At 45.7% G+C, this 22,496-nt stretch overlaps 1 protein-coding gene across 4 annotated transcripts in view; it reads left to right on the plus strand.

The window, feature by feature from the left end:
* The window catches only part of BOC (BOC cell adhesion associated, oncogene regulated), a 72,038-nt gene that overhangs the window by 14,641 nt on the left and 34,901 nt on the right, over positions 1-22,496 (plus strand). For all 4 annotated transcript variants that reach the window (XR_008297665.1, XM_053220867.1, XM_053220869.1 and 1 more), the window contains exon 3: positions 21,890-22,060. Coding sequence is in view for 3 of the 4 variants with exons in the window: in XM_053220867.1 (XP_053076842.1) it covers positions 21,976-22,060 (85 nt within the window). In the remaining variant the exon portion in view is untranslated. The remainder of the gene's footprint in view (positions 1-21,889; positions 22,061-22,496) is intronic.

The following is a 22,496-nucleotide window of genomic DNA, read 5'->3' on the forward strand; positions in this document are numbered from 1 at the left end:
CATTAGAAAAGTGCTTGGTCTGAGTACATGCTGGATACTCCTCATTCTCCTCCTCCTCCTCCTCCCCCCCTCCTCCTCTTCCTCCTCTTCCCTCCCCTCCCTCTCCTCCTCCTCCTCCCCATTATCATCATCATCGTTACTACTTTGGCTTGAGATAAATGGCCAATTTGGAATTCTTACGCAAGAGCCAATGTTCTTAGAGCATTTGACTATTTAGAAGAGTTTTGTCAATTATGATATGCTTGGGAATTTTATAGTAGAGAAAGAAATGGAGGCCCAGAGAAAAGTGATAGATTCAGAAGTTCAAACCAGTTTTCTTGATGGTCTTTTTTTCCTGGACCTTGAGGCATCTGCACTTGGTTAGTTCTGCAGTCAGAGAAAAGCCAGCCAGAGAAGTTGGGGACGTATTGCTGGTGAGGGCACATTCTGGACAGAAAACCCCAGAAAGGAGACAGAGGGCATGGGGATGGGGGGATAGTCAGTGAGCTCTGGGTCTCTGCACCAGAGAGCTAGGGAGATGGGCTCTGCAGGTCTCCCATGGCTGTGGCCAGCGGTCCCCTTTCAGGGATGGGGCTGCCTCTTTGGCCCAATACTGGGGAGACTTTCAAGGTCAAAAAGAACAACGCTCCCCCACCAGAACCTGAGCACTGACTGACACCTGCTTTTGAAAATGCTGTTTGGTTAAACCAAGAGGACATTGGGAGGTTAGTGGCTAGGTGGGGGGTGGGGAGGCGGTTCCTGGAAGTTAGTGTGGGGTTGGGAAGGTTTGAGAAGTTCTAGTTATCCTTTGGGAAAAAAAAAACAAGTTTCATTATTATTTGTTTATTTAAAACTCAAGCACACAAAAGCGGAAAGAATCGTATCATGGACCCCATCTACCCGTCATCTAGATCATCACCGTTTTCAGGACAAAGAGGTGCTTTAGTTTGCTTTCATGAGTATCCTATGTGCCAGATGGGACAAGGATGGGTGCCACAAGATTGCTCTTTCAAGAAGATGTGTGTGATCCAGTGTCCCCACCCGCCTCACAGTGGTGGGGAAAGGAAGGAACACCAGCCTGGGGCAATCAAGTATGATTCCCAGTTGTTCCGTGGGCTCTGAGATGCTTCTGTGTGACTTCCTACCAGATGCTGAGCTCTTCGAGCCCAAACTTTATCTCTGGATTCTGAGGACCTAGGATCGAATGGGTGTTCAGTAAACATTGACTGACTTGTAAGGCAAGTCATTCCGCGAGACAGGGAGGGAGGGGGGCTTCCATCTGGGCAGAGTGCTTAGTTCACCGTTTGGGGAGCACTTCACCCAAAGTGGGCGGATGGTAGGATTCAGAATTGGATAAGGCATCATTATCTGAACCTGGGGAATCCTGAGCGTGTGGAGGGTTAGACGTCATCATTCTAGAGGGAAGGGGCTCCTGCTTTTGCCTAGGAAGAGGGAAAGAAGAATGCAGCAACAAGAAACAACACGAGAGAGCTGGACTGAGGCTTCTCTCTGCCTGGCCCCCGGAATCTGGAGCCCGAGGGCTGTGGGTGTGGTGGAGCGGGCTCTGGGAACGGAGGCTCCAGCCCCAGACCCGTTTCTCTGGGTGGCCACAAACAGCCCACAAGCCGCCTGCACCACCAGGCCTGCGTGTCAGTCCAAGTGCTGTGTTATTTACTGTGGAGTTGGCAAGGAACGGGGCTCCTTCGAGTGTGGGGAATGGAGTCCACTTCCAGCCTTCGCAGTGCTGGGCAGCTCCGCGGCTCTGTGCCCCTCTGGGCAGGGCTGGGGACGTCAGTGGATAGGAAATGGGGTGTTGGAGGAACATGAAGGCAGATGCTGCAAACACGTCCCTCTCAGATCCAACCCTGGGTGTAGCCAGCGGGGGGCCTCCGAAGGCCTGCTGCAGACCCCAGGGAAACTCTCCAGGCCCTGACTTTCATCAGTGACCTGCCCCGCCCCACTCCCCGCCTGCTCTTTTTCAGTTTAAGCTCCCAGCCCTGTCCTCCCCTCCCATGCACGCATGATGTGTGTGTTAGTGTTTTAATTTTTATTCTTGGCAGAAGTTAAGACACAAGATGGATTTGGAAGGAGATGAAACCAGTCTGGGTATATGTTGGGCAGCAGCAGCTTCATTCCTGGAGTGGGTGGGCCGTGGAGGGGGAGGGGTTGGGGTGGGGAGCTGTCTCCTCCTCTGGTAGGGACCATACTGAAAATCCTGTCCTCTTTGGGGAAGGCCGGCAGCTAGAGGCTGTTAACCCTTTGGGACATCAACGAGACAGTTCCAGTGGAGCCAGAACCCTCTGGTCCAGTATGGTGTTAAGTGGGTGTGGGAGCCCTGGATGGTCAACGCCTGTCCCACTTCCTGGTGGTCTGTGAGCCCTGGGAGACTGCTCTGCTTTGTGAAGGGAGTCCTCGCTGCTATTTCAGGTTCCGATGTGCAAGCACTAGAATGCGCTTGTGCTTCAAAAATTCCTGTCTTCTGGTAACGTCCCAGGCCCCAGAAGTAGTGGTGATGGCCCCAGACTGGCAAGGGTTACTGTGGCCCAGGAACCTGTTTGAATCTCATTTTCTACTGCGGAGGCTCTCTTGGCCCCCAAAGTAGGTGCTCTTTCCAGTGGTGGCCTCTCCTTGGGTTTTTATTTCTGGGTGAAGAATCTGAAAGTCCAGAAAATATCTGAGGGAATCTAAGAGAAACTTTGAGAAAATGTTTTATTCCTTAAAAATATATTAAGATAATTTTTGGAATCGAAAAAAAAATTAGCTTTAAAAATTACAAGAATTTCTTTAAAATAATTTAGTAAAGAACATTTTTGTACAAAATGTTCAATTCCAACGACGGCATCTAATGTAACCAAGGCATTTCTGATAGACATTCTTTATCAAAATGGTCCCCCAAACCACGGCAGAAACACCCAGTGGTTCCCCAGCTTGGCTGCACCGTATAGTTTCCAGGAAGGAGGTTGGAAATACTGATGCCTTGCCCCCGCCTCCACGGTGGGTTTATATTTATTTGTGTGAGGTGCTTCCAAGGCCTTGGTGTGTTTCAGTGTCCCCAGATGATTCTTCTGTGCAGCCAGAGTTGGCAACCTTCGATCTAATGCTTGTGTAACAACAAGAGGAAGATGAGAGAGGCCAGATTAAGAAGTGGAAGAGTTTTATTATCTCTTGCTGCATGCTGGTGCATAGAACTTGGATCCAGACCCAAAACACTGCTGCCAACTTTTGGATGAGATTCAGGCACTCAGACCTCAGGGCTGACTCTGAGTGGGGTTGGGGGCGACGCATCTTCAGGAGGAGGCAGATGCAGCAGCGTGCAGTGTGGGACCTGCCAAACCACTCCCTCTGAAAACATAGTAGCTAGAGCATGACTCCGACTCAGAATGACTTTGGCTTTTTCCAGCCTTTCTCAGTTCCTTCTTTGGAAAACGGTTCATTGTCTGTCTGCTTGAAGTGACCGGGAACATCAAGACCCAATAGTCAGAGGAAGGAGAAAAGCCCTGGCTTTGAAGCCTTTGCTTGAGCAAGATGCTTAATCTCTCTAAGCCTCAATCACTGCATCTGTAGAATAGGGATGGAAGTACGGCCTACTTGATAGGGTTTTTAGAGGTTAGACAAGATAATGCATGTGTACACGGTCCCACATGGAGTAACTCAACAGATGGTCGAGTACTTTTCTTTGATTTACACTAACTGATGATTTCTTCTAATTGTAAATATCTGCCTTAATCTCATGTTGCAACACACCTGGTTGGTTCCATTTACTACATCTCAGTGAATTTTGATTACATTCACAAATCAGTTAAATTAGGAAATCAGTAATTTAGGAGGAAAAGAGAGTCTTGAAATTTTCATGTGCCCAACACGATAATTTCAGCAAACTAACTTCTTGGTGGATACCTTACAAACCAAAGGAGTTGATTGTTAGAGATAGACACAGGAATCTCTTTGGATACGACAATGGGACAAAGAGCAGTCTTTTTATGGCCCAAGGGGTTGTTGGGTATTGAAGTCCTCGGCCTGTGGGAACATTAAATAGCAGTGATCACATCCTACTTGGATATAGCTTTTTTTTTTTCCAAATTTATCTTTTGAATTACAGAAGTGATAACTACATAGCTAACCACTTTGAATATTTCTGAAACATTTAATGTAAAAAGTACAAATCCCCTAATCTTCAAACATAAATGATGTTAACATTTAAGTGTCTCATGACCTCCAAATAACTATACCCCATATATCATAATGCAATTTTTTAAATTACAAAAATGGAATCATGCTGTTTTACAAGTTGCTTTTGGGATATCTTCCAGGAACCTCTTAGGCCAGCATTTCCCAAAGTATATTTGGTGAAATTCTCCTCACTAATGGTACTCTGAGAAAAAAGAGTAGTGTGGTCAAATAAGTCTGGGCCTGTGGTCATGTAAGTCCAGGCCTGTGGTTAAGTGAGTTCAGACTTCAGTACATACTCTATCCCCCTCTTGGTGATTCATGATACATAACAGCATATTAAAGGCTCTGAAAAGGCCTGTAGTAAAAAAAGAAAGCTAATTAGTTTTTCGTAACATAGCATTTCCCTAAATTTTTTCTTCTTTTTTTTTTTTAAGTTTTTTTAATGTTTATTTTTTTTTGAGAGAGAGACAGAGAGACAGACAGAGTGTGAGCCGGGGAGGGGCAGAGAGAGAGGGAGACACAGAATCTGAAGCAGGCTCCAGGCTCTGAGCTGTCAGCACAGAGCCTGACGCGGGGCTCAAACTCATGAACCATGAGATCATGACCTGAGCCGAAGTTGGATGCTTAACCGACTAAACCACCCAGGTGCCCCCCTAGATTATTTTTTCTATCACATTTTAACATCCAGTAGTTTTAAAAGTGCCCTTTTAGGCATTCCTCTCTAACGTCTCCTTCACCTGTTTCCCTCTTCCCTCTGTGGCATAATCTTTTGGGGTAGGCAGGAGGGAAGGAGCTCATCTATTCATTTAATCAGCAAATACTGATTGCACTCCTACTATGTGCCAAGCATTGAGATGCATGCTGGGGACACAATCATGAGCAAGATAGCAGGCTCTCTGCCCTCAAAGACGTTCAGTTTCCCGCCTGCGCGGTGATGGGATTAGTCATACCAGGATGGCTTGCACCTGGGAATGGCAGGGGATCCTCTTTGCAGCTGTTGGAGCCCGGGAACAGCAGGCTAGAATTAACCCCACCCCCGCTGCTCCTGACCCTTCACCACGCTGCTCCAATTCCCCACTCTCTGCCCCTGCTATAAATAGTGATGCCTGACCCAGCTGGCAAGACTCCATGTGTTTGCTTACTCTGCATGTGCCAGCCCTGCACTGAGGCCACTGTGCTTTACAAGTTGGGGAGAACTGAGGGAGATGGGGGAGGGGGCTTCCAGCAGAAGCAGGAACTGACAGACGGACCGAGGCGTGCTTCAGGTTTCCAGATGGGTATTTATTTTACATTTTAGGTGATTTAAAAGAGCTTTGTAATTGAGAAAAAGTGGGGGTGGGCTGCGGACTAAATGTGTATATTTGGGGGTCAAGGAAATGGTGAAGAAAGTGGGTTTGTATGAGGTCAGATGGGAAAGAAAGTAGACTGTCATGGTTATGAAGCACACTTCCCAGTTGGAACTGGAGTTGTTTGCTGTGTGGGCACACGTGTGCACACATGTGTGTGTATGCACCTCTGTTTTAGAGGTTGTGAATGCATATGCCCAGAGAGCAAGTGGGGGTGTCTGGCCCCTGAGATATTACCTATTCGTAAGACTCCTTTGTTGAGATACGAGGGCTAAATCTGCAATGAGGATCAGACTAATGAAAAGTTTTCTTAAGGGGAATTCCTAAAGGGAAAGTAACCCTAAAGGGAATTATTCAAATTTAATAAGTGGTTGTCACTTATTGAGCAACTACTTTGTACCAGTCATTATTCTAGATTATTTACTAATGTGTTTTTTTCTTCATCATCTCCGTGTGTGATAGGTTTTATTGTCCTACATCAAAGTCGTTCCTTCTAAGTTCAGGGTACGAGTTTCTGGCTCGCAGAAAAGTCTAGGAAAGACCTTGTCCTTGTCACTGTGCAGTCAGATGCCAACTATAGACCGGTAGCTCCTGATATCCCATCGGGGCCCTGACTTCAGCTAAGGTTGGCTATTTTACTCCAAGGCTTAGCTGTTCATTTGAACACTTCAGATTTCCTGTCAGCATGCATGAGCCTATTAGAGCATAGTGTATGTGTTGGTATGTTGGGGTTGGGGCTGCTCTTGCCCAGCATTTGGTTGAATCAGTCTAGGAACCAGGAACCAGATAGACCAAGAAGCAGCAGCCTGATGGTCATTCATTCTGGGTCCCAGAACCTGAGTCTGGATTTGAGTCACGTGGGGGGTGTGGATACGCACCTGGTGGCATTGGTTGCCTAATCATCAGGAGGAGAGGGTATGGAGAAGGACTGTAGCTGACAGCTAAATTGGAGTTGGTGGTGATTATGTCACCTAGCAGAGTAAATCAAAGTCTTTTCAGCCCCAAAGCTTCCTAAATGTCCAGCTTCTCCTACTGAGGAAAAGCTCCCTCCTTGACTAGATGACTAGAGTTCTTTCCTATCTCTGCCATGTCCTTTGTGTCTCAGGTGGTTGTTGGTGCACTCAACAGGTATTTGCTGAATACCTGGCACTATTTTACGCATTGACAGTGCCCTTGTGAATATCCTCACCATTCCTGATCCCTGAAGCCTTTGTTCTAGTAGCCAGGCAGACCGAAAATAGTGTGATGGTACTTGCACAGGGGAAATGCAGGACTCTAGGGGGATAAGAGCTGGGTTCCAAACCACTGCCTGACACACAGCGGGTGCCGGGGACCTGCCTCTTGAACGGAAGAGCATTTCCTCAGGTGCATACTTCTCTTCACATTTTCTGCCCCACCTCCTCCTTGGCAAGCCCGCCCCCACCCACCTCATGCTTGGATGCCACCACAGGAAAGATCTGTGTCATGCTTGCCTTCTCCACTTAATAAGAACCCCAGACCAGATCCTGGTGGGAGATGGGAACAGGGATATCAGACACTCAAGCGTCATCTTCCCCAACTCAAGCAAGTTCTGCTTTGCAGTGAGAGCACCTTTGGGGGTTTGTCATTGCCAGACTCCAAGGATCCAATAGTTGCACTTGGAAAAGCCCTTGGAAGTAGGTCTTTATAGCTTATCAAACATTCACTGTGCACCTACTATGTGTCCAGAAGAGAGACTTGTAAACAGGTTACCATACACTGTGGGAGGTGACGGTGACAAAGCTGAGGCTTAAGGGATCCTTGTTGACCTCTATTAGCTCTAAGCCTCTATCCTACCTTAGCTGATGTACTGTGATCTTCTAGGACTACGCTAGGAATAAACATGGATGATAGAAAGGGGCTTTATTGGAGGGCTGACCTTCTGTACTGAGCAGGGCCTGAGAATGTGTGCGTGCGTGCACGTGTGCACGCTCAGCTGTGTGACCCATTTCTTTTGTCAATCCCCTAATGCCTTTGTTAGTGGGTCTGGTTCCTTGCCTGTGTTGAGTAAAATCTATGGTTTATCTTTGATCTTTTCCTGAGGTCGTGATGCATGTTAATTTTGGTGTAATAGAAAGATGTTGTCAAAGCTGAACGTTGACTGGGTTCCAAGTTCTTTAAGGGTAGGAGGCTGCCTCCACTCTCTGGCAGTGTGTGGCACCTAGTGGGTACTCCGTGGGGGTTTGCTGAACTGACCTGAATTCTGCCCCAGGGACTGTACTTCTCATCAGGTGTGACTTGGGGTTGCCAGCCGCACTGCCTGCTCTTAGCGCGATCGCGATGGTTCTGTGGAATGCCCTCGTTTGTCTTTCTGTGCTTCTGAGGCAAATCCTGCTACTGCTCCTGATGATTCGGGGAAGATGCTATCTCTGTGGTTCTGTGTATGTGCAGACTGAGCAGTGCTTGCTCTCTGGTGTGCTTCCAGGCATTATACTTCCTGTTCTGAGGGCTCCATTGCTTTCAGTGGATGCTTTCAGATGGAGTGGAGTCCTGGCCTTAGGTAGTAAGGCTTGTGTTAACACACTGATCGCTTAAACGGGATCATTTTTCCTTTTTCCTAAGAGAGAACATTAAGCAGTTAAGATCTACTTTCAGCGCTCAGGTCCTGGAACAGGTTTGTTTATATACCCTGTTTGTGCTTTCTATCTGGACTCTAATTAATGCATTTTACATTGACTCTTTTGTCTGCCATGAGCACCGGAAGGTTTGAGAGTGGATGCTCCTGTTTCCTCTCCAGTCACTATGTTACCATTTTACTTCATTGTTTACCTGTGTGGATATAGCCCTGGCCGTGGGCTGTAATTAGAAACAGGTAGGTGGAAAAGAGCAGGTGGCTTTGTTGTGGCTTTGTTCGCTTGCTGATGACGTTGGAGGTGAGCTCCTTTCTGGGGCTGGGAGGGGGGTTAGAGGGAGGGATCAGGGGAATGTTTTCCTCTCTATAAACACTTCTTTGTAACTTCTTGTCCCAAATGACCTATTGTCTGATGAGGATCTTTTCCCCTTTCTCTGTGAACATGTAGAGACACTACAGAGAAATTATGATCATTATCATCATTATCATCATCAAGAGAGTGCAGAGAGAGGGCATAAACAGGGTGAGGGAGAGGTGGTGGGGAGCAGTTATTAGCTTCAGTGATGTAAATGTGGGCTAGTGTTGGATGGAGGATAAGAGGCTGGAAACCAAGTATTGCCAGAAACTTGAGAACACTATAAGCACTGTCCACGGATTTCTTGTCCCACGGGGCTATTGTGAAGCTCTGTAAAACACTATATAGGATATAGGTATTACTGCTTTTATTTTGCAACAGAGACTATCTCTTGAACTTGTGATGTGCGTGTGTAGTGCAGCAAAATCAGGCCGTTGCTTAATTTTGGACAGCCTATAAGGAACAAGCAGAGATGGTACCACATGTGTCTGGAGTTGTTAAAATGCAACATCTTTAAGTCTTAAAGGACATTCATAGAAAAGCCCCCTCGGTGGCGGTGCTACTGTATGAAATTAGACCTCCAGTGAATGGCTTTCAGCAGAAAAGATCCAGGACACCCTCAAATTATTGTGTGATTGCTATATGCCAGGCTGCTTTCACACTCAATCTCATTAACTCTTTTTAGCAGCTCAGAAAAGCAGGTGTTAACATTTTCATGTTCACAGAGAGTAAACTGAGACTCGGTGATTCAGCACTTTACCCAAAGCTGCCGTCTACCAAGGGAGAGAAGTGGCACAGCTCATATCTAAACCCCAGCCTCATGGTTTCTTAGTACCTGATCTTGCTGAGTCCCAACATCGTCACTTTGCAGAAGAGCAATTCTATAATAAAAATTTGAGATGACTCCTAAAACCGTAATGTGCTAAAGCATTGAGAAGGGCTTTGATAACCTCTCCCTCCATCTGTAAAGTGGGGACAGTAACGCTCCCTGGGTTGTGAAGATTAAAACTGATCAAGTACATGAAGCCCCCAACACCCGGCTTGGAGCTCAACACATTTAGCTGCCTTTCCCACATCTCTGCTCTTGTTCCTCCTCCCTTCCCCATGCTTTCTCTTCAGGCCCGAATCCATCCTTCTCTTTCTGACTCAACAGTGTTCTGATTTCTTCTTCTCCGATGTCTCCATGCCTATCTCCTTCCACCCTGGCCTCAAGGTTAGGGTCATATTGATAATGGCCAGATATTACCTACTCACAATATCCTCCTAGATTAGATTCCTTGCAGTTCAGTGGCTGCAGGAAGCCAGATGTCTCAAGCTTGGTAGGGTGTTTGTTTTGGGAAGAGAGATAAGGAAAACCAAGAAGGTTCTTGAATGAGACCCCAAGCCATAGGAGTGTCTGCAGAGGCACTGACTTCTGTCAAACAACTTGGCCCTCCCCTCCAGGGATGCCTACACTGTTCTAAGGGCCATTTAGTTTTGGAAAATAAGGGCCATGGTTATAGTCCTTTTCCTGTAGAAAAACCCCTTGGTCCCACCACTGATAACCCTTCTCTGTGCATTTTTCCTATAGGTCCAAGGTCAGATAACAGTCCTTCTCAATCTCAAATTTCTAATCTGAACAAACCCTTCAGTTTAGCAAACATTGGCTGAGCCCCTGTGATGTGCCAAAGGTTTTCTGGATGCTAGGGTTACTAAGATAAAGTTAACACATCCTTGCCTTCAGGAAGTTTGTAGTCGGGTCAGAGGGTAGATATCAGAGGCACATTATGCACACATGATCAAATCCATAAATTATTATGGAAATGTTATAATGTGCAAAACACTGTGGAATAGTCATTGGAGGCATCGTACGGTGACATTTGCAATAAGTTTTGAAGGACAATTAAGAATTCCCCTGATGCAATGAAGGGAGAAGGGGGAGGTGGTTTTGCTAGAAGAGAGAGTGTGAAAATGCAGCTTGCCCAGATTTGGGGGCTTGTGGGAGGAAGACCTGGAAAAGGTTGACTGTAGCCCACTTACAAAGAACCCGGAAGGTTGTGCGAAGGAGTTTGGACTTCATTTAATCATACTTAGATAGGAAATTGTGGAAAGTGGGTCTGTTAGTTGCTTTGTTTTGAACCAACCTGAAAAGAGAAAAAATCACTCCTACTTCCTTCACATTTTCAAATCAGCTGCTGGTGTTTCCTATTCCTTTCTAGGCCTCCCCCAACTGCTTACATGTTTTATGACAAAATGATATGTTTTTCCCTTAACATTCTTTACACATTTTTCATGTTGCTGCTTGACCTTTATAGTTACCATTTTAATGGCTGCATAACAATCCATCAATTATTTTGCTATACTTTATTTAAAGCACTAGAGGGAAAAGAACCAAAAAGGTTTTAGAGTTAGAACCTGTTCAAATCCTGACTGACTTACCATCTGTATAATCTTGGACAAACTATGTAACTGCTCTGAGTTTTAATTTCTTCATTTATAAAATGTGTTGATCATATATACCGGCCTTAAAGGGCCATTGGGAGGATTATATCAAATTAGATGAATTATGAAGTGTGGCCTGGAGGAAACAGGCCACAATTCATAATTGTGTATTCAGTGGGTGGTAGCTACCCATTTATCATCTTTACTGATTGGCTAAGCTTGATGTTCTAGAAGGAAGGTAGGTGACGATGGGGAGGCAGATTAGATGGGGGGAGGAGAGCGTCAGGGAGCCAGCTGGAGGGCTCTAGGCCTGTGGTGTCCAGGATTAGCCTTTACTACGTGTGACTGTTGAGCACCTGAAATGTGGGTTGTCCAAATTGGGATGTGTAGTAAATATAAAATACACACTAGGTTTAGGAGACTTAGTATGAAACAATATAAAACACCTTATTAATTTTTATATTACCTATTAAAATTACACTCTTTGGGGTATATTGTGTTGAAAGATATTAATAGTTATTTTCGCCTGATGTAAAATGTGTCTACTAGAAAGTTGTAAATGACATATGCGGCTTATGTTGTGTTTCTCTGGCTGCCTTTGGTACTTTATTTTTATTTTCTGTTTTTAAGAGAGGGCACGCACGTGTGTGGGGGGAGGCACAGAGGGAGAGAGGGAGAGTCTTAAGCAGGCTTCATGCTGTGGCTCCCACGACCATGAGGTCATGACCTGAGCTGAAATCAAGAGTTGGACGCTTAACCAACTGAGCCACCCAGGTGCCCCTCTCTGGCTGCTTTGAATCCATATGACTGATCATAGATAGGAAAGATGGGAGGAGAAGGTGAAGTGGAGTATATGTGTGTATGCTCAAACTAGTGGGTGTCCTCTGAACAGTGAAATGAAAAGCAAGTATTTGTTCTAGACCAGAGAAGCTGTCTCCGCTTTCCCCGAGTGGCCGTTCTGGCCTTTACCACATCACGCACGTCAGTGGTAAGATTATTGACCAGAGTGTCCGTTGCAGGGAAGCCTGGGGAGAGCGTGACTGCTCTGCTGAGCTCCCAGAGTGCTTCAGGAGTGGCTTTCAGTGACGCTCCAGGCATCCCCACTCGCTCTTCTGTGGAGCACCTCTCTGTAACACATGCAGTATGCTGGGGTCAAACCACTGGCAATGAAACCATGCAGAAAAAAGGAAGTGGGAGGGGCAGGCTTCCTCTGTAGAGAGGATAAGTGCTCTGAGTCCTGTACAACCCTGTTCTTTTGCGTGTCTTCACCTTCTCTGGTGTAGAGTCCCCAGGGAAGAAGGATTATCACCTTTATGGGTCCCTCATGGATATAAATGGGTTTGATGCTGAGGCTGGCATTTCAGATAACCACATGCTGTTTAGGTTTTCTAGCCAGGAATTGAAATTGTACCTTGGCTCTTAAAGTACCCACTGTACCATTTCTTGGAGGGTTGGTAGGTAATACAGCCTTAAAATCAAGCTAAAAGAAGCAAAGAAAAATTGTAAGGACTTTTATGTACTTTCCTACTGTTGGTCTCCCCTGGGTTGAGCTCAGGAAACCACAGATTTTGGATGCATCTCAGTGGGGTAAGAGCAAGGCAAGTGGAAGATACCAGGTTTGGAGGGCAAAAACTAGACCACAACAGGCACCGGTATCTGCCTTGCTTGAGAAGTTTCATGTGACTTAGCCTGCCTGACTGTGGCATTTGGTTGATGTGGATAACAAAAAGGCCTCCTGGTAGATACTGGCGTCACTGTGGCACTGTCACGATGGCATTGCTGTGCCTTTGCTGGGAGCATTATGCTTCTGCTAAAGCACTATTCCCCATCTGAACCCTGATTGTAGTCATCAGTTGGATAAATAAAGAGTTTCAAGTTCTCTGTCAGCAGTGGTGAAACTATAGGAGCAAATATGTGTTTTTTTCATTCAGCAGCCATTTACTGGTCTCTTTCTACATGCTCGACACCACGGGGCTAATGTTTCAGCCATAGGGGTGTATACGAAGGTTTCGATAGCTTTTCTTTGCTTTTATTTTCTATCTTGATTTTAAATTTGTGACTTTTACAGTCACAGGACAAATGGCTTCCACGACTTATGAAACCGATGCTTTACTCTTTGAGGACTTCTTGTATCCTGGTTACCGATTTTACCTTTTCTAAGAAACTGGGAGAAATGCGTCCTTTTCCCCTCCCACGTTATCAGCCCTCCTTCCCTTGGAGGCGTTGAGGAAGGATCACTTCTGCTCTCCAGGACTCCCAAGTCTCACTTCCGGCAGATATACTTATGACAAGGCTTAATCTGCTAGAGAGCCCGCTCCCCCAGTGCAAAGGGCCCTGCATGCCCTAGTTTGGCTCTGGCCGACTACAGCTGCCACCTTTTCCTCAGTGCCAGCCAGCCAGAGGAGGTGGTGGGCCCCAGCACAGCAGGCTGGTGGATCCTCTGCCCCTATAGGGATTTATTTATTTTTGAAGTGGTTTCATCCCATTGCGTCGCCTGTGACTTTTCAAGGCAACCGTGGGGAGCCGGGAATTGGCCGAAGGCCTGACACCTCAGGGAGGTAGATGCCACTGGCTTTAATGACCTTAAATTGACTGGCATTGGAGACTGGGGTGATGTTGGGAGACCTAGGCGTAGGTAGCAGAATAAATGAGAAGGTTTCTTTGCTCCAAGGCCCCGATGGGCCGTGTCTACCCACGACCCACCACACACTCTCTTACACTCTAGCCAGCGCACGCGTCCCCTTGCAGGTGCCGCACCTCTCTCCCCACTCGACCGCCCTGGGAGCCCCACTTCTCCCCTCTCCCCACCAACTCCTCGTCCCACCCCAGCACTGTGCTTCCCAACCCCAAAGCCCAGCCTTTCTGCCAGCTGAGACCTCTCCAGGTTAGAGCTCTCTGGGGGCCTGTTCCTTTTGAAAGGAAGAAAGAAAGTAAAAGGGAGGAAAACCAGAAAGAAAGAGGAAAGCAGAAGAATGAAACTGGACCGAAGGGGCAGTGGTGCCTTGAGCTATCTCACTGCATTACAATGAATATGGACTCTATTAAGCTCCGTTCTGCCTGTTAGTGTTTCCCAGGGCAACACAGCCCCCATATGGCAAGCATGCAGCAGATTAGGGTAGGCCCCTGGGCCTCATTGAAGGCCGGGGCTTGACTGGCAGTTGAACCCCCTCCCACCTCCCCCTACTCCTCACACTTGACACTGCCTGTGTTTATCTAAAGCAAGGAGGGGGGGGTGCTTTTGGAAGGTTTTTGTCCCTCAGAGGAGGGAGAGCAGGCTGGAGGCAGGGTGGGTAGAGGGAGGTTGAGGGAGGAAGGTGGGGTGGAGGTGGGGTGGAAGGGGGATAGGCTGGGAGGGAAGACCTCATAAATATTCACGAGGAGTGGTGAATGGAGAGGGAGAAATAAAGCAGATGGAATCCCTGTTAAAGAAGGGCACAATCACCCTGTTTTGAGCCCTCCAAAAACAAAAAAAAAGAAAAGGGAATGGCTTTCTAGGAGTGTAGGAGTTGCGTTTATCCAATTAGCAGGGTTGTCAAATTGAATTTATATGGAATAGGGTGGGGGAATTGAGAAGGGAGTGGAGAAGAAAGGAAGTGGTTTTCCTTTTCTCTTAAGGTTTGTGGGTTCCTCCTCCCCCCTTATGGCTAGATTTTTTAATTTTTCTTAAAGAGAAATTGAAGGAAGGGGTATGTGTGACAAAGAAAGGTGACTTCCCCGGTAACGTTTTCCTCAAGTGGTGCAGGTGGGAGAAAATTAGATTTTGTCCAGTGGGCAAATCAAGAGACCACATCGTCCTTTTCCTCAGAAGGCAGAGGTGGCTTCTCTCTGTGGGGGGGATTCCTCTGCAGAACCAAGATGGTATGTCTAGACTCCTCCTTTCCAGTTCCCTGGGTGGTAAAGCAGTTCGCCTACCTGGGTGGAAATAGACTCTGAACATGTTGGTTAGCAGCTTGTTGTAAATTTTGGGTTCAGTGAATGAGGAGCCCAGGTTGTGCAAATGCCACTTTGGTTATATATTCCCTCTTCAAAAACCATCTGTCTGTGGTGTTAATTTACATTCTTTTCCCTAGGCTTCCGCAACATGACCTGATCTCAATTTCCTACCTTGCCTCTTTCCATTCTTCTAGAAGTCTCAAAATAGAGTGCAAGCTCCACAGGGGAAATATAAGAAATTCCATTGGAATAGGAAAGAAATTCAGCTTTCCTGATGTTTAATATTAAGCGTTGACACTGGTACCTTTAGCCTGTACATCACAGTAATGTGCACAACAGTAGCAAGAGATCTCTATGGTGTGACAGTGGGGACCACACTTGCTTATTCACTCCCCAGTTTTCCTGTTCTCTTAAGTGGACTTACAGGTTATAGAATTTAGTTTTAACTAAAATAATGCTCATGAAAGGACAAGGTGGCTTAAAGAGCTTGCTTCAAAGAAACTATGGCGGAAGAATATGCAGATAATCCAAGCACACGCTCACAGGAAGTAAAAAGCAGAGCTGACCCTCTTCAAGCCACATAAGGAAGTAAAAACAATGATAATGGAACCCTATCTGATGAGAAGTTAGCAAAATATTTAACATTCGGGGCCACTGTTTGAAAGAGGTTACAACCATATCGGTAGGGACACACCTAATCCTAAATAGGCTTTTCTGTCTTAAGCTATTAGCTTTAATTATATTATAAAATAATCATGATCAATAAGTCATTGAAACACCGGTTCACTTTTACCTACTCTTTTTAAATTTTAGTTTGGCAGCCCATGCATTTAATTTATGAATAAACGTGAATGTAGTGGGGATATTTGCCCAGAATATTTTACTCATAAGAAAGCAAGATCAGAAAAGTGTGGTGACCACTGTTCAGATAAGCCTTCTGTAACAGCCAAATTGCTCAATGTACTGTCCCACCAGCCTTGCCCTCAGCTCTTTACATATGCATATCCCAAGGGGCCTTCCCAACCCCTTATCCAGAAAACCTTTCCTGAAGACCCAATATTGAAAATGCTCCCTTCCCTCTGCTCTCACTTGCCACTGTAATCAGTTAAGTAAGGTTTTAGAGTAAAGAATGCTAAAGTTGTTACATGAGAGGAATCCCCAAAATTTCAGTGGTTTTTTGCAACAATGGTTTATTTTTTCTCCTGTCCTAGATTGCATTGATTTCTTTCATCTTGTAGCTATGCTTTCTGGAACCTGTGATGGTCACCAGGACTAGAGAAAAGGAGAAATGGAAGCAGAGCTCTGGTTCTGTAGCTCTTAACAGCCTTAGCCTAGAAGTGACATGTTCACTTACACTTGATTGGCCAGCAGTAGTCACATGGCTCTAAGCCAGCTGCAGAGGCAGCTGGGTAATGAGGAGCTCATGGATATGTGCTGAACACTGGCTGACTTAATCCCCCAAGCCGTAAGTTACTCAGGACAGAATCCATCTTTTAGTACAGGGATTTGCATGCTGTCTTCAATGGTAGATCACAGTATTATTTTTTCATACCTGATAATAGTGAAATCGTAATATACATAATTTTTTTAATAGACAAAATTTGGACAAGAAAGAAGCTAGAATTATATTTAGAGACTGGCTAGAACATGGCTCAAACTTAAGAATATCAAATCTTTGCTGTTCCCTCCTGTTTGACATCAGAGTGGTCTGGGTAGTTATTCTAGATCTCAGTCTAGAACTGTACTGCCCCATGTGATAACCACCAGCCCTATCTGGTAACATTAAAAATGTGGTTCCTCAGTCACATTACCCACACTTCAAGTATTTGATAGCCACAAGTGGCTAGTGACTAGTGCTTAGAGTACAAATACAGAATATTTTCACCATTGCAGAAAATCTGTGAACAACAGTAAGAGAATGTTCTAGATTAGGATGTAAATGGTAAAAGAATGAAAATAACCACAGAGAAAGTTATAGATAATGATCCAGATGACATCATTTTTCTGCATAAGAAAGTAGATTCAAAAATATTCCAAATTTAGTTCTAAAAGTAGGTCCAAGAAGTTGGTAAATATGACCTCAGAAACCATTTGTTGGGAGGCAGTACTGGAATAGTAGAGGAAGCCCGGGACTAGCAGTCCGAAGGCCTGACTTAGAGTCCTAAATCTCTCTTAAGTAGCTGGGAGACCTTCTGCAAATCACTTAGCCTCTCTGCCCCTTGCTTTTCTCATTTATAACACTCCATACCCATAGGTGTTATTCTAAGCTATTATTTCATTTTCTCTGAGGTCCCTGCTAATTAAAAATTTTTCTTTTTAATTAGGTCTGTGGGTAAAAGTACAACTTTTTAAGTAAAAATGACCTTTCTTAAACCGTTCTCCTAAGTCTATTTAAACTCACATCTTCAGCCCTCTGAGAATTAGAATCACTTGTTTCCCTGAGATTTCCCCGATGTCACTCCTCTGAGCAGGAGTGCACCCTCTTTTTGAGGCAGGGGGGTGGCTGCCAGCACTCACCCCTGCCCAACTCTTTGCTCTCCCCCGTTGGCACTTGGGAGCATCCCTTATAAGCAAAACTTCTCCCTGCCTTCAAAGACCTTTGGGAAAAGTGAATCTTACTCTACAGAATTGGGAATTTGCAAAATAATAATAATAATAATAATAATAATAATAATAATAATAATTTCAGGTCAGAAATACTTCTTTTTACCAGGGTGCCTGGGTGGCTCAGTCAGTTAAGCATCTGACTTCAGCTCAGGTCTGATCTCCATGGTTTGTGAGTTTGAGCCCTGCGTCAGGCTCTGTGCTGACAGCTCAGAGCCTGGAGCCTGCTTCAGATTCTCTCTCCCTCTCTCTCTGCCCCTCCTCAGCTTGCACTCTGTCTCTCTCTCCCTCAAAATAAACATTAAAAAATTTAGCCTGGGTGGCGCAGTCGGTTAAGTGTCCGACTTCAGCCAGGTCACGATCTCACAGTCCGTGAGTTCGAGCCCCGCGTCAGGCTCTGGGCTGATGGCTCAGAGCCTGGAGCCTGTTTCCGATTCTGTGTCTCCCTCTCTCTCTGCCCCTCCCCCGTTCATGCTCTGTCTCTCTCTGTCCCAAAAAGAAATAAACGTTGAAAAAAAAATAAACATTAAAAAATTTAAAAAAATATATTTATTTTTTCATGTAGCTAGCTCCCCTGAACAAAACTTTGTCATGTCTTGTTCTTGTCACTGAAAGAATGTTTTGTTTTTGTTTTTTAGAAATAGGTCCCTCTATGCTATCTGTTAGATCACATGCTCTTCTCTTTACCTCATCTTGGTTATTGGCCATAGGATATCCAACGGGTGGGTTTTGTGTTTAACACCAGGAAGGCTTCCCTTCCTTTCCGAGAGAGCTGCAGTGCCCTGGGGTATCAGGGATGAGCTGTGGCCTCCCATTCCTCTGTCTCACTTGTGCTCCAGCCAGTCCTCTTGGGAGAAGGTGGAGCTGGCTGCCTCCTGCTTTTGATCGATTCTCAGTTGTTTGTAATTTTCTCACAAAATAAATACTCCAAGGCTATAATTTCTCATTGGTCTCAACCCCAGAAGTATATTCTGTTGTTGTTGTTTTTGGAAAGTTTAAAAACGTCTGCTTGGTGGAGATTGTTTCAGTGGGAACATGTATGTCAGCAGTTAAATTTCTCAGATACCTTTTCTTTTTCTTGTCCAAATAACGCTTAAAACTAGCAAGTACCTAAGCCGCAGTCAGGAATTCTTGTCAATAATTTATTTTCCCTTTCCTCGGCTTCTGATTTCTCCCCCCTTTTCTGAGAAAATGCATAGAAAATGAGAAGGATCTAGATGCAGTTTGCATTGCCAAGAAAAATAACAGGCCTTACTGTTGCCTTCAACCAACTTTGAAATTGTACCTTGTTCATTTCACAGTGGGACAGAGTTACACTGCAATTAGGTATTCCAAATAAGCCTTAGTTGCCTTTTATCTTTATCATCACCACAAAATTCTCAGAAACTTAGGTCTCTGGAATTATCTTTCTAGACCAAGCTCACTAGGTAACTTGGTCCAGGAAGCAACTCAATTTTCCTAGCTGCTAAATATATGCATCACAGCTGTAGTGATCCCCTGCTTCCCTATTTTTGTCAGAGTTCTGCTTTTTGTGAATGAGGCTCCGTGTGACCTGCTTTGGGGTCATTAAGTGGTATCTGCTTACAACTCCGTAGTGGGGATTAATGAGTTAACTAACTCCTTTCTCCCTCTTTAGATACCTGCTTCCTCTCACTCTCTCCTGCTCCCCAAATCCATTCTTTTCTCCTGGTTGCTTATAAAAGCAGGATGGTGGCCGGCAGCAAAACTGGGGTCTGTTTCCATTTTGAATCCTATAAATTACCAAGGGTGCAGAAGTAACAGTAATTGTTTGGCTGGTCCTCATTAAGCAGGAGGGGGTCTGGGCTGAATTTCCTCAGTAAAACCTTTGTCGACTTTACAACCCAAACACCTCTGGAGCCCCCCCTCCCTGTGCTCAGATAAGAAACAGCCCCCCTGGCCTCTTTGTCTGCTTGTCTTCTCTTTGCCCTTTATTGCTTTGTATTCATATTCTTCGTCCTTGCCTCCTCCTTCCTTCTTTCCCCTCCTTCCTTTCTTGGGGCAGAGATGGAACAGGTGTGAACAATCTTCTTAAGGAGTTGAGGAAGCTGGAACACATCAAGATCAAGTTCCCTACAGTCCTCTAATTGGTAATTCATGCAGTGTTCTAGATAAATGTTAGCTTCATTGGGGAAAAGTAGAGAATTAAAACAAGTAGCTGGAAAATTCAGAGGACACCAAAAGCTTGCGTTTTGGTACTAGTTTATGAATCTATTAATGTAAATTTCCTCTAGAAATCACTGTTAAAATCCCTCCCCATTCTACATCACACCTTCTCCAACTCTGTCTGCTAAGCACCCACCAAGTGCAGAGCAACGGATAGAAAAAATGTGAAAAGGCTCCTCTTGTGGGTTAAAAGTACACAGCTTTGAAAAGAGCCCAGCCTGGGTTTCATTCCCAGTCTCTGGTTCTGGGACCTTGGGCAAGTTACTGAGCTTCTGGAGCTTGGCTGCCTCACCTGTAAAATGGAGGATAACAATCCCCACCTTGTAGAGTTTGTATGAAGATTGAACGAAGACTTGTGCAAAGAGCTTAGCAAGACTCCCTCCCACATTGCTGCCACCCCAGCCACACTCCCCCTTTGCCGCTTTTTCCCTAATTGCACTTTGCTGATAACATAACTTTATTGGGTTGTCTGAGAAAGAGTAAAAGTTCTCTCTACACCATGAGGAGATTATTGTAACTTGACAGGAAAAACGTGAAAAGCTTCCTCAAAAATTTTCTTTCAAACCTCCAGAAAAGGCCCCCTTGTCCTTTCCAGGGCAGTGGAGGAGTCTTGGGGGTCCTTTGATGTCCAAGACATGAAGCAAAGGGAGGGATTAAGAATCCAGGGAAAAGGACTCTGCCTTGGAAAACATTCTGAACGTGAGTGTGGGGCTAGGGCCCAGATCTGGTTTGGAGGGGTGCTTGTTGGACAGAGCAAATGTGACCCTCTTAACTTAGCCAGGTAAAAAAAAAAAACAAAGGAGCCTAGAGAAGGGAAAGGTTGAGGCAAATCCCAAGCACTTCCTGGCAAAGAGCAAGAGTCTTAAAGGCCAGCTTTCCATCTGCATGTTGGGAGTGATGGGGTTGGAGGGCTGAAGACAGGCTCTTATAGCAGACTATACAGGTGGCCAGAATTCCGGAGACTGGTAAGCACAATATTTCTCTCCGTTGGGCAGCTTAGCTACTTCCCTTCACTTTTCAGTGGTGACTATAGGCCTTTGATGGGGTCCCTGGTTAGGTAAACGGGTCCAAGGGAGTGGACAGTTTGAATATAGGTCACCCTCCTGGAAATCTACCATTTGTATTGGCGCATGTGCATGGTTCAGGAAGATGCATCCACTGCCTAGATCACTGACATGTTACCTTTGATGTTATCTGAAGTTCGTTCTAATGCCTCCCTACCTAATAAGGATGTTGGCCTTGTTGGCCTAATGTTCTGTAAGTACGACAGTTCTGTAAGTACCACGACAATAGACGCAAATCTTGATTTAAGCCGTGACAGAGGTATGTGTTACAATGTACACTTGCCTGCATATGACTTTGGTGAATCTTTTAAGGACCGTAGCTTAAGGAAGGAGGCATGAGGAATTACTGCTGTGGAAGATGCAGAGTCAAAGCTCCAGGCAGACAGTAAGAGGGCGGCTGAGAGCGGAGATGCGCCATCCAGTAGCTGGAGGTACAGTGTAGTGTAGAGCCTCGAAGTAACGTTGTTCCAGGGGTGGGGATGCATCACGGACAATGGTCAAGAGTACAAATTTTGTAGAGATGGAAAACACTAGGATTCTAGCACCAGGGGCAAGAGAAGGCGAGGGGCCTTGGTGATGTGTGACTTCTGTCTGTGTTTGTGTTTGGGGGTAGAGGTTACACACAAGCTGAGGAGGGCAGGCTGATCCCAGGAATCGAGAGAGTTGATAGGAAAATAGGTGAAGATCCAGGGGTGAATTAAAACAGGAGATCTTCCTGGAATCTCTGAGACTTCAGGATTCATTAGTAACATCCCCTACAGGAGGGGTTTGGCATGCATGACAGTGTTGTCTACAGGTCTCGTACCAGCGGCATGGCATGCTGTGTGGCCGTGGACATCTGGCTTTCTGCAAGCAAATGGTAAAGATCACGTCATCCTTTCCAGCATGTGTGTGAGGCGCTCACTGCCTGGAGCCCTGAACGTGGCTGCCGAGCCCAGCCCCTCTAGTCCTGGGCTCCCCTGCCCTTGTCGCTGCTGGTATGCTGGGCAAGGCTTTAGCTGTTGTACCACAATAAAATCCTCTTCTAGCTCAAGGGGTCTAAAAAGAAGCTTCTTCTAGATGAGAAGTGACATGACTGTGTTCCTTGGTCTTCCAGCAGCCGGTCAGGTCAACATTCTGAATGTTGCCAGCACGTGTGATGGAGGCAGGGGGCAAGGGCACAAAGTCAGGCGCTGTGGCTATCACAGTGGTATCCCGAGCATCGTCACTCACCGCAGCCATTTCTCTCTTTCTCACGACAGAGTGCAGGGGATTGTAGTAGCCATCTGAGTGACTCTGGTAGCTTATGGGACATTGGCTTGGACCCTTTGTGACACCGTGCTGCATGGGATGATGACGACCCGGAGAGAAAAAAGGCCTGTGGTCACCCTCGCGTGCCTCCTCTTAGCCACAGCAGGCTGCTTCGCTGACTTGAGTGAGTGCTTTCCTTCCCTTTCTCAGCCTGCCCGTCTAAAAGAACATTTGCCCTCGTGTCAAGTAGAAATACTACACATTCAGTAGTATCCTTTTAAAAAGGCCTGCCTTTTCCTGGATTTCGAAGAACACCTCATTCCCACTGGCCTCCAGGGGCACACTCAGGAATACAAGATGACAAATCATCTTGGCAAGACCGTATCAGTTATATTTTAGTATCATCATTATTTCGAATATATATACCAGAGGAGAATGAATACTAACAACTGCCTTTTATTGAGGACGTACATGAGGTTATGGCAGGCAGTTCACGTGCATTTGTTGTGAGCTTCACGACAACCCTGTGAAGTATTACTAGCCCCGTTTTGTAGGCAAGAAATGGAGACACAAAAAGGCAAAAGTGACCTGGCTCAGAAGCAGTGGTGCTGGGATGGGGG

Source organism: Acinonyx jubatus, chromosome C2 (genome assembly GCF_027475565.1).
Source record: "Acinonyx jubatus isolate Ajub_Pintada_27869175 chromosome C2, VMU_Ajub_asm_v1.0, whole genome shotgun sequence".
In the NCBI taxonomy this organism is placed as follows: domain Eukaryota; kingdom Metazoa; phylum Chordata; class Mammalia; order Carnivora; family Felidae; genus Acinonyx; species Acinonyx jubatus.